Here is a 12,098-nt window from a genome sequence, read left to right as displayed (position 1 = left end):
CAAAAGAAATAAAAATCCTGCACATCAACCATGAAAAGACCATCAGTCATGAGAAGAAGTAAAGCAGAACATGTCAGGTCAGGGGTCTCCTTTGCTGCCAGCAGCTCTTCCAATGCCTCATGTGGCCTTCCCGGCCTTGGAAAGGACATGAATGTTTGTGCTCTCCACCAGATGGCTGTAACAAGCCTCTTTAGGAGAGCACCTCTCTATTCAGAAACATATTCCTTGTCCTCATAAGGCATAACTTGCCACAATTGAAACAACTCACTGACATCATGCTGGGCCCCATGACACAGGTACTGTAAGTCAAGACAAACGCGTTAATATAATGTCACGTATAGGATATATGACACGTCCTCCCCTAAGGACGCTCAGCCTTGGAGGAGGTGGGGACAGGTGGAACGGGGAGAAGCTGGTTCAAAAGAGAGGGGATCGCAGACCACGATGCTGTGGAACAAAATAGGGTCATTTAGAGGAACACGTCAAGTGTCAAAAAGAAAATATTCAAGCTGAGAACAGGTCCAACGCTCAGGAGCAAAGAGACCTGTCGCCACTGTTGGAACTCTAACCTTTACCACTTTGGTTAGATGTCATTTTCTCAGATACAATTCAAATGAAAGGCCCGGGGGGTCAGCCTTGGGGGGCGAGGGTAATCCAGAGGGTCCAGGGAGTCCAGGGGTACCAGGGGGCCTAGGGGGGTCCAGGGAGTCTGGGAGGTTCATATGAAGCAAAAATAGAGGGCGAAAGAATGACGAGCACATCCAGGTCAGCAGATATACTTTGGAATTTGTAAGAACCATGGGGTGGAGTAAAATGTTTTATTGTGTATACATGATTTTCAAATCAAAATATTGGATCATTGAGATTTTTGTAAGGCATTGCTGTTACCACCACTGACCACAGGGTGGCGGTTATGCACTAGCACAGTTGGGGTGCATCCGTAGACTCGAAGAAGAAAAAGAAAGTTGTCTATGTTTGGCACAATGGCGTTAAGTTTGGTTTGGTTTGTCTTGATGGTTTTCTATATTTCTAATTGAGTGAAAGAAAGCAGCACGTTGTAGTGGGGGCACGACTCGTGTAGTCCGACTGTCTGGTATCTGTGTGGGGTCACGCCTAGTCCTTTCTCTTCATATATGCATTAACACACCAGTAACACACCAGTATCACACCAGTAAAGCACCAGTATCACACCAATAACACACCAGTATCACACCAGTAAAATACCAGTAATACACCAGTATCACACCAGTAACGCACTTGTAACACACCGGTTTCACACCAGTAATGCACTGGTATCACAATGGTAACACACCAGTCTCACACCAGTAACGCACCAGTATACACATTGAGGGGTTCAATAACTCAATGCTAAATGCTCTGAGATGGTTCAGAACAGTTCAGGCTCTGTGTGTATTAATGTTTTAGCCGTGACTCCTCAACTTTAATCATCACAGTTATGATCCATGTCAGCATGTTCTGGTGTGTTCCTGCTTGGTTTAGAACCTGAATGTTCTCCTGATTCACTTACTGTATGTGACGCCTCATGCTGAGTTTTGAATGACGCCTGTGCATTTAGCAAAGCTAAGTTGTGTGCTAGGCGTCTGGTGGCTCGTGTCCTTAGGAGATGCTGGAACAGACAGAGATTGTTCCAAAAACACAATTGGGGAGCAGTATAAGGCCTCATCCCAAGTCTGGAGAGGTCCAGTTGGCCTGGTGAGTGTCCAAAGATCGGAGGCGGTGCAGTGGCGACTTCTGGTCCAGTTGACTAACTTGTGGATTTTGGTTTCCCATTAGGTTTCTGCTCTGGGCAACACACCAAAAAGCTGCAACAGAGGTGTGAATGTGTTCGTTTATCTTTGAGTTGACAGGTATGAACTTGGTTCCTGTCATTCTTCTTTAGATGCTCACGTTCTGCCTGGACCCTGGATGATGTTTAGATTCCAACATGGAACTAAATAACCGAGCACATATGTTGACAAATGCTACACAAGAGACAAAAGCATGAAAGGAAAACGAAAAAATGAGTTGAGACATTTGGGAAGAAGTCATATTCCCTTAATTCCACCCCTCATCCATTCATGAGTAACCTCTGTTATTTGGCATGCTTAATAATGGACATCTATACAGTAATGACAGGCTCTAGACACCCTACAGATATACACAAATCTCGACTTATACACCTTCTAAAGAGCATCAATGGTTTGTGGTTGGACATTACTTCAACTCCACACTCAACCTGTTCCATAGTTTCACTCCATAAAAAGGAATGCAGAAGATTTTTCTTGACTGGGTCTGAAATGAAATTTTCCTCTTGAATTAGAACCGGTCTTCTTAGCCACTTCGTCCCTCTTGGGGTCTTAGGGAGGGTCCGCAATGGATGAAGGCAGGAACCCCCTGGATGAGTCCCCAGTTCATCGCAGGGCCTTAGATGAGCATTTGTGGGTTTGGTACATTGGTCAAGGGTACCTCAGCAGTGGTCTGGCACCTCCCCCTACTACCAGAACACCCTCCATGTTTCATCTGCCCTGGGGTTCAAACCGGCAACCCTCTGCTCCTCAGCCCAGTCCCCAACAGGCTAAGCTCCCCCCACCCAGACTCTAACCCTTCCCTTAGTCAATCATTTTTGAGGATTTTCAGGCAAGACGTTGTTTTGTACTTTGGTATTTTTGTTGCAGGAATGGGGAGTGTGATCTCTACAGTACATCGGCCCTGTGGATGATCCAAACCTTCTCCATTTTCAGAGTGATTAGTGGATTTATTGCACTGATGTAATTAGGCCAAAAGAGTTCTCTAAGGTACCGATAAAGAACAGCTAGTAAACAGCTGTCCATGGACCACATGGGCATACCTCAGATCCAAATCACTGCAGCTTGCGTAGTCAGAGCAGACAAAATCAATGTCTGCCGACGACAACAGTAAATGCACTTTACTGTAATTACACATTGCTAATGACACGCTTGAAGATACTTTCCACCTTAACCACAGCATAGATTCAACGACCACTGGAAGCATTAACCTACTTTCCTCTCTTGGATCTAAATCCATCTGCCATGACACTCAAATGAAATAAAGCATTTCAGTTTTATTTGTTTGAACCTTTTGATTTAAAGACAGGACCAGTACTGAGTCTGCTTCCTGCTCTGCCTCAAGTCAGCCATCAAAGAATTCTTTTGAGAAAAGACAAATCTAATTGGAAGAACAAATTCAGTTAAAACCATCAGCACAGGAAAGAAATACCATCAGCACAGGAAAAGTTAGAAGTCAAATGTCAGTTGTCCCTTCCTAACAGTAACAGTACTCATGATGCTCTAAAATACAAAAATACGCTTTAGACATGTTAATTCTGTAGCTTCACAAGGATGAAAGCATAAAGTAACAACAGTAAAAAACAGGAAATTATATGACCAGATAAACAGTTCCAAAAGATTTGAATGCTCTAATCTTTAGTTCTATCTTCTGCCTCATTTTTTAATTCAAATGTTAATCTTAAAGCAGAAACAATAAATAAATACAGATGTAGAGAATCTATAATAACTATTAATATGAAGTCCACATGTAGATCATCAACACTTTCACAGATAGAAATTGACAGATGTTGTGAAGGAAAATGACAACTCGTCTCTAAACTCTAGTCTGTACTGCAGACTTGACCTTTAGTCTCCTTCAGTGTCCTACAGGAGCTTCTGGGCAACCAGATCCATTCTTCCCAGAGACAAACAGGCTAGATGATTCTGTTGCGTCCAAGGTTAGCATCTTCTGCTAGCTAGGCTAGCTATCCCAGATGATTCTGTTGGGTCCAAGGTTAGCAGCTTCTGTTTGGGCTAGCTAAAGACAGACTGGCTGGCTCCATCCATGGTTGATGCTAGCCAGTAAGCTCCCATCTGCCTGATGAACCTCTGGGTACAACTGTCTTATCAAAACTGGTGCTGATGATGACCTTTTGCTGTGTTGTGTCACTTCATTTCAACACAGGTGACGTGTCTCCTGTGTGTCAGTTCCACAACTTGTAGAATTCTAACATCAGAAGGTTTGACTGAAAAGACAAACCTCCCTTAACTGTAACCAACACGTTCGGCATCAACCTCAGGGATTACGGCCTGTGTGCTTCCAAATTCAGTGACAAAACCAGTGGAGAGTGTGTTCTCATTTAGAAAGTCTTTTGATCTGATGTGTAAAACCAGTCCGTCTTTTCTTACTGGTGGCACCATTGGACCGTTTGCTCAAAATACACTGGTGTCCACTTCTTTTGATGCCAATTAGAGGACTGGTTGATCACAAGAAAAGCTTTCAAAATGGGGTTGTAGTTCAGGAGGTAGATATGGTGTTCCAGTTGGACCTAGGGCTCCCATATATTACATGACAAGTACTGTATTTACTAGACTATAAGCTGCTCCTTTTTTCCTACGCTTTGAACCCTACGGCTTATACAGCGATGAGGTGAGTGTGAGCCTTGGATCCTTCCCAAAAACTGGCCGCATGTGAAGAGCATGCTTGCCAGGTGTGCCAGGGCAGTGTGAAAGAACCCCAGTCACAAACAGGTGAGGAAAGACTGGAACTGACTGAACAGGTGTGTGATGGAGATGTCCCACACTGAAGGAGACCACTTCAGTGGATTCAGTGCACAGAAGGAGGAAGAATAAACACAACAATGAGTTCTCGGTTTGTTCGATCTGCTGTTTTTCTGCCGTGTCACAGGCACTGTAGGGAAACTGTTAAGGTGTGGAAATAATCATTTACGAAACCTTTCTGCTTCCTGTAAATGTCTGATTTCACAATGTATATATCTGTGGCATATAGCCTGGTGCAGATAATATCAATTTAGTGGGTGCGACATATATTCTAATGTGCTCTATAGCCCAGTAAATAAAGTAATAGTTCAAGTGTCCTTCACCAGGATGCTGAACAGAGCTTCCAAATATAGCTTTTCCAGTGTCGGGATGTGCACAACTGCTCATTGCTCAGGATGTTGGCCCCTTTAGGTAGCTGCTAACATTATAAACTGTGTGTGTGTGTGTTTGTGAGAGAGATGTAAAGCTGCTGGAGGCCAGAGATGACTAGTCAATACAGCCCATTCCTCACACTTCATCTCAGGTTCTGAGCCATAGAAACAGGTTTTTGGGTTTTTCGACCAAAACTGGGTGTGGAGTGGCTTTATGAGGAATTGAGAGAGAGAGGGTCCTTCTGTTGTGATCTCTGACAGTTATGGGGGCCAGAAGGACCACGACCTATTGCAAGGGTTATCTGGGGCAGAAGGAGCAGTGGATGCCCCCTGTAAGGTCAGTAACTGCTCCGTCTTGGATTAGTTTCTGCAAAAACGCTGTCTCCTCTTTAACATTATGAGATGTTTGCTGCTGCATGACCCTCATGGGCAGCTTGTCATAGTAGTGCAACCGCGCTGAGTTGACAGAGAAGTTGTAGCCAAAACCAGCCAGGCTCACCTCGTCACAAAGCAGGCTGGCTAAATTCAGCGCTGACATCCCAATAGTAGGAACATTCTGCAGGACACAACACACATTCATTCATTTGATCACTTCTTATCACTTTACTACTTGGGTGGATGTGTGTGTGATGTTTCCATCACCATCTGGTTCCCCCACAGCTGCGACCTGGGAGGAGGAAACTGGAGGAGGTCTAAAGCTGTCTCTCTAATGACTCCAGGGTTGAGCAGTCTAAACCTGTGGGAGTCCAGGGGGATATGATCGGGTACTTTCTGCCAAAAGAAGAGCCAATCCCAGAGAGGCTGAAACACAAAGGTGACGAATGATGGTGATACCAGGAAACAAAGACTAATGTAACAATAATCAGAGTGAGAAAAGGAGGATTCCTCGGAAACTGACCACACTGATCCTATTAATCATGGCTGTCGTCCAGCTGACATCAACGCCTTTATACACCACAGCCACAAAGGTAGTATCTGGGTCAGAATCGACCCAATGCAGAGGAGTCCCTTCTGGGTAGCTCATTCGGATGGTGGTCCGATTGCCCACATCAGCAGTGTATTCTCCCAGAGGTCCACTGTTTAACCTGACCAATCAGACATGGGTGATTGGTACCGCCAGCACTGTGGCAGTGGGAATCATGTGGACCCAAAGTCATCGTGTTTCTACCTGATGACGACATCGAAGCGGTTGATGAGAGAGCCAAGCTCCAGGCCCCTGAGAATGCCTCCATTACCCACCACCACGCAGCGCCGACACTTATCTGACCTGTTCTTCAACTCTTGTGCAGAGCCAGGAAGTGGGAGCTTGAAAAGAGAAGCAATAAACAGAATAAACTGTCAGTAGGCACTAAATAAGCTTTGAGGTTTCAAAGCCTGCAGTCAAACGTTCTCTGGTTTTTCTTGGACACTCTCATTTAAGTCCATCAGGAGGTCCACTTCCTATATCCTCACACCTGAAGGAGAAAACGGATTCACAGCAAAGAGCCCAAAATGATGGCAACCCAGGAAAAAACACTATTTACGGATTTCAGCAATTCCGCCACTTTGCTTCGAAGACCTTGAAACCCGAATGGTGGCGGATACAGGAAGAGGTCATCAGAGAGTGGGACATCTTTCCACAGGAAGGGCTGCGTCATGTGACTGGAGGAAGGCAGCAGAGGTAACAAACTCTTTCTGGTTCTGCTGAGATGACACTGGGCTCCCAGAACTCTGTGCACGTGATCATGTACCAGCTAGAAGAAGAGCAGAGGGATTAAAGTGTCAGAGCAAATAGCTTCATCCTCCAATTGGTGTCAGTAACAGGCTGAAACGTCCCTCTAACATCTTGTTCACACTACACTCCCCTCCAGCAGCAGCGCGGCCAGCGGCCCTACCGTACACGCTGCTCACATGACGCGGAGCAGAAAGGACCCCCTCCCCGGTGGCCTCTGCACTACTATGTCTGAGCTCAGTGATATTCTGTACATCGCAAATGAGGCAACAGCAGAGAGCTTCTGTGACCTTCTTATGTCGAGGACTGACAGTCCTGGTGGCTTCATTCTTCTCCAGCAACGGTCGACGGATGGACAGCAAACAAATGAGACATAATACAGCACACAGCAGAATCACACATCTGGTGTGGCCCACGTGCACATGCATGAGGGAGAGAAGTGGGGAGGGGGGGGGGGAGAAGGAGGGAGACAGGGGGAGACAGAGAGAGAGAGGGAGGGGTCGAGATGGAGGGAGGGAGGGAGGGAGGGAGGGAGGTAGGGAGGGAGTGGGAGAGGGAGGGAGATAGGGAGAGAAAGGGAGGGAGAGGGGGAAAGGGGGAGAAGGAGGGAAACAGAGAGGGAGGGAGTAGAGATGGAGGGAGGGAGGGAGGGAGGAAGAGTGAGAGAAGGAGAGATGGAGGGGGGAGAGAGTGGGTAGAGATGGAGGAAGGTAGGGAGGAAGAGGCAGAGAAAGAGGGAGAGGGGGAGAGGGTAGAGATTGAGGGAGAGGGGAGAGAGGGAGAGATGGAGAGGGAGAGAGAGTGGGAGGGGGGTAGAGATGGAGGGAGGGGGAGGGATGGAGAAACAGGAAGAGAGAGGGAGGAAGAGAGAGAGGGGGAGGGGGTGATGGAGGGAGAGGGGAAGTGGGAGAGGGAGGGAAAGAGAAAGGTAGGGAGAGAGGGGGAGAGAGTTATTGTTAGCATTTGCAATGTGATAGCGCAGCATTTAACAGTGAGAATGGTTCAGTGATGATTACTGATGTCATCATAATTACACACAAACATTCTATCATACAAGAATATTTCTAAATTCTTTGGTCATGTTATCCTAGAAAACAGATTACACATTATATGCATCAACATTAGAAAAAAGAATAAAAGATATTGATCGATCTGATGGAAGATGTGTTGCGGAGGCAGGTCCTAGGGCAGGTCCTAGGGCAGGTCCTAGGGCAGGTCCTAAGGCTAGATCTAAGGCAGGTTCTAGGGCAGGTCCTAAGGCTTGTTCTAAGGCTTGTTCTAAGGCAGGTTCTAAGGCTGGTTCTAAGGCAGGTTCTTAGGCAGGTTCTAAGGCACGGCCTTAGGCAGGTTCTAAGGCAGGTCCTAGGGCAGGTCCTAAGGCTGGTTCTAAGGCAGGCTCTAAGGCAGGTTCTAAGGCTGGTTCTAAGGCAGGTTCTAAGGCTTGTTCTAAGGCAGGTTCTAAGGCTGGTTCTAAGGCTTGTTCTAAGGCAGGTTCTAAGGCTTGTTCTAAGGCAGGTTCTAAGGCAGGTTCTAAGGCAGGTTCTAAGGCAGGTTCTAGGGCAGGTCCTTTGGCAAGTTCTAAGGCAAGTTCTAGGGCAGGTCCTAAGGCTGGTCCTAAGGCTCGTTCTAGGGCAGGTTCTGAAATGCCCCGTGCTCTTCTGAAAGGCCAGAATAACAAATATTCCTCAGAGTTCCAGGAGCAGACATGCAGGCGTGCTAGGTGTGTATCAGTGCAGCCAACAGAAAGTTCACAACATGGAGGGTGTTAAAAGTCAAATCTATGTTTAGTTGTTTACATATGCAATTATGCCAAGTGGGGATTCTTTTTCTAATGTGGGACTAGATTTTAGGGATTGGAAGCACATTAACGTCCTGTAGCAGGAAAACTAGGCCAAATGTACATTAAAACAGACAAGTTTTGTTTCATTTGGCTTGTCCGTTTCCACGGGAACGCCTGAAGACAGAGCGAGACAAAAACCATATGAAAACGGGCATTTTGTTGTCTGCAAGGGGAGCTGTGTTGCCACGGATTTGACCTCTGTCTGAGGTGTGACTGAACATCATATGTTCTTTAAACTGGTCAAAACCGTTGGAGACCAGCTCATTTCAGTCCCTCAGGAAAGCATGTTCTAGTGACACCCCTGAGGACAATGGTTAGTTATGGAGATGAGGAGGAAATAGGGTTCAAAACAAAAGCCTGAGCTCTGATGATGATGTCAGCAAGATGGAACTTTTTGGTTTTGATTCTCAGCACCAGCCCAGTCATGCGATGCTCATTAGCATCCACCCAGTAAAGCCTCCTGTCCTGAGGGGGTTGTTTGACTGGGACAGAGAGACTGGGCAGGGTTGAGGGAAGGCTTCATAGGAGGAAGCTCCTCAACCAGAGAGCTCAGGACTAAGAGTTCTAACTAAGTCCCAACAAAACAGAGTCCCAGCCAAAACAACTGAGGAGCAGCTGGGAGACAGACCCAAGGTGAAGGGGGACAACGTCCTCTGGTAAAGAGACCAGTAAGGCCTAAAAAACTGCCAAATTTGTTTCTCTCATAATGCAGCGCATGTTATTTTGTAATAGATGTAACTTAAAATATGGCACTTAATAGATATCTTTCATTAAGTGCTCATATGAAACAAGAACAAGAGCTGGACAATACAGGAGCGATTTCCCTGTCATTGCAAAGTTGTCTCTGTGTGGTGTCCTGTGAAGGTCATGTGAAAGTCACCTGTTAGTGGACCAGCGTTTAAGACACTTCATGTTACCGCCGTGTCCTTGTCCTCAGCCTCTTCTGGAGCTACTCTTCAGGAGAATGCCTGTCCTGCACAAACAGATGAGAAATGCTCAACTCTAGCATTAAAATGCCCAGGTGACGCACAGCAAATGCAGCTATGACACAACAGTATTAGAGGAAAGGGGTAAGAACCATTATTATTGTATGCCATCATATCATATTGAATCTTTTATGATCCTGATGTTTGAACCACATCCACTAACTCCCTAATAACCACTACCTTGCTGCCAATTATGCGCACAGCAACACAGGGAAGCCTGGCGGTTGATCCCCTGTGCTGTTGATCTCAGGCAGCTGCATGAGCGTAGGTTATTATTATCCAGCACCCAGGCCAGAGCACACGCGGAAGCTGCGGTTTGACTATCAGAACCACCTGGTCTGGGGCGAGCTGACTCTCGCTGGCCCACTATTTGGACCAGGCTTGTAGGCATGGTAGGCAATGTCGGACAAAGGTCAACCAGAAGTTGTCGGCTTACACCTGGCTCTGTCTCCACCATCGGGTCCCTAAAACAGCGTATAAGACCTGAGGCAGCAAGGAGTCATATCGTCCCATGTGCAGCACATGTAGTGTGACCGGGCCAGGGTCAGCAGCATCCACTGAGACACATCCAAGTGGTTTGGCATTCAGTATCCCTTTGACTTCGGTGAGGATGGTGCTCAGCACCAGTTTCAGTACCGTTTGCTCCCGGAGGATAACCCCGAAGCCTGTCTGCCTCCTGTTCCCAGGCCCCCCAAGTGTGGTGCTCATAGAGGGTTGAAACAGAAGAAAATCATCTTCTGTGCCAGCTGGTCCTGCAGGTCACGTGCCATGCCCTTGAAGGCTTTTCTCAGCTCTGCCTTGGCATGCCACAGCTGGCATGTCGCGACAGCCATGCTGGTCCCTCGTTACTGCTTCCAGGCCATGGAGGACACAGTAATGGCGTCAGATCTCAGCCAGCACACACTCTGGCCCTGGGTGGTGGAGTCTCTGGTTAAATTCCTGGTTCAGCAGTTTGGTGATCTGGTGTGCCGGGTCCAGGATAACGGGATGGGTCACGCCTGCTTCCAGACAGTCTGCATGGCGCAGAGTAGACCTGATTCGGGCATGACTAGGCAACTGTTGTTTGGGATTTGACGGACGGCATTTAGTGCCTTCAGTGGCGTGTCTCTGGGCCTGGGTCAGGAGCAACCGCTCCGCCGCTATGTAGGTAGCTGCATGCGCAGTCTGGCACACACCAGAGGCAGCCGCCCGGGAAGGTAGCGGTAGCCTGGATTAAATCCCCCCATGTGTGGAACTGAGTGGGCGCTGGGATGTCCGGCCATTCAGCCTCCGAGGCTATACCAAGGTGGACTTTCTGAGTTTGGCAGCCTTTGTCAGCCTCAGTGTCCATAGCTGCAGGCATGGTTGGCCACCAGTCTGGGGGCTGTTGGAGGAAGTTGGGACCACGTGTCCACTGAGGGCGTGCCAGGTCCACAAGAGTCTTGATATATATAGTATATATAGTAATAATAATATAGTTAGATAATATATAGATAGATGATATAGTATTTGGGCTTTCATGTCCCGTGGACCATTGAGTCAAACTCAGTGTTGGATGATTGTGCTCCACTCATTGCTCCTCTTATTTTTGCATTTGAAATGTTTGTTTATATTTTTTATAATATTTTTGTATATGAAAATTAGCATTTTAGCTCAAAGGCTCTCAGGTCCAGTGTATTCCAGCAGTCTTTTTCTCCGTGTATTTATTGTAAAGTTTGTAATACGGGTGCACCTGAAATGTCAGAGGGCTGGCTCGGGAGCCTGCACCCAGGAGCCAACATCTGTCTACTGTCCAACATAAAACTATCTTTATTGCGGTGCATTCATCTCTGTCCGTAGATGTTGCGTAGATATTGGCTCTGATTAGTTTGTGAGGGTCCAGTTCAGAAGTTTCATTTGCAGCTCTGGATTCTTTTCATTCTGCCCTGGTTTTACAGTATAGCGGTTATATGTTTCCGTTATATGCCCTGGGGGGTCTTCTGATGGTGGCGTAATTACGGTTCCTGGGCGTATTTGGTATCCGAAAGTTTGTTTTGCTGCATGGAAGAGATCTTATTATGTACGTTAAATTCCCCCAACAAATCAAACCCGGGACCTCTTCGCCGGGCCTTCATGTGAAACCTCAATGTAACGATTAGCTCACCAAGCGTCCAGCAACACGGGCCGATCAGCTGAATCCGCACATTTACGCTCCTTCCCGGACCGAATCCACGGCTACGAAGCCCCGAAGCCCGACAACAGGATCAGCCCGGCGCGTCGCATCTCTGCCGGAGCTCCTTTTTGTCCGCAGCTTTACACAACTGGTCAGATCCTCCGAACGTGACGTCACCACTTCCGACTCCGTCGTCAGCGGATGGCGGAAATCGACTTCATCCAAGACGCAGACATCTGGAGCACTTTCCAGAAACGTGTATTTAAGTCATTATGAGGTCTCCCCTTTGTTACACTGTGATTACTATATTGTTAAACGACCAGCAAAATGAACCAACTTTGATGGTCATGCAAGCTCAGGGACCGTTGGAGTACATAGTCTTTCACCTATTAAGTGAAAGACTATGACTACTAAAAACAAACCCCTTTATTATAGAAAACGGGTGTTAACTGTTGTTGAGTGCATATGGTCAACTGAGACAAACCTAAGTT

At 47.0% G+C, this 12,098-nt stretch overlaps 1 protein-coding gene across 2 annotated transcripts; it reads right to left on the bottom strand.

The window, feature by feature from the left end:
* Positions 1 to 3,062: 3,062 nt before the first annotated feature.
* st3gal5 (ST3 beta-galactoside alpha-2,3-sialyltransferase 5) lies at positions 3,063 to 11,739 on the bottom strand. 2 transcript variants are annotated; one of them, XM_057044015.1, is made up of 8 exons: positions 11,599 to 11,739; positions 9,371 to 9,463; positions 6,941 to 7,052; positions 6,463 to 6,672; positions 6,108 to 6,244; positions 5,838 to 6,024; positions 5,582 to 5,740; positions 3,063 to 5,495 (listed from the first exon to the last, which is right to left on the bottom strand). In XM_057044015.1, the coding sequence occupies exons 2-8, from the start codon at positions 9,400 to 9,402 to the stop codon at positions 5,238 to 5,240; spliced, it is 1,095 nt and encodes a 364-aa protein (XP_056899995.1). In that variant the 5' UTR covers positions 9,403 to 9,463; positions 11,599 to 11,739; the 3' UTR covers positions 3,063 to 5,237. The 2 variants fall into 2 exon arrangements, with proteins under 2 accessions (XP_056899995.1, XP_056899996.1); XM_057044016.1 differs by lacking the exon at positions 6,941 to 7,052.
* Between the last annotated feature and the right edge of the window lie 359 nt (positions 11,740 to 12,098).

The sequence above is a fragment of the Takifugu flavidus genome, chromosome 9 (genome assembly GCF_003711565.1).
Source record: "Takifugu flavidus isolate HTHZ2018 chromosome 9, ASM371156v2, whole genome shotgun sequence".
Lineage (NCBI taxonomy): Eukaryota > Metazoa > Chordata > Actinopteri > Tetraodontiformes > Tetraodontidae > Takifugu > Takifugu flavidus.
This window is presented reverse-complemented; position numbering and strand designations above follow the sequence as displayed.

Excerpts from the sequence above, each read along its gene's own strand:
- st3gal5 (XM_057044015.1), bottom strand. The coding sequence starts at position 9,402 with ATGAAGTGTCTTAAACGCTGGTCCACTAACAG. Across the intron at positions 7,053-9,370 it reads AAACGCTGGTCCACTAACAG|ATGTGTGATTCTGCTGTGTG; the intron begins GTGACTTTCACA and ends GGGCCACACCAG. Across the intron at positions 5,496-5,581 it reads AGCTGTGGGGGAACCAGATG|AATGTTCCTACTATTGGGAT; the intron begins GTGATGGAAACA and ends TGTGTCCTGCAG.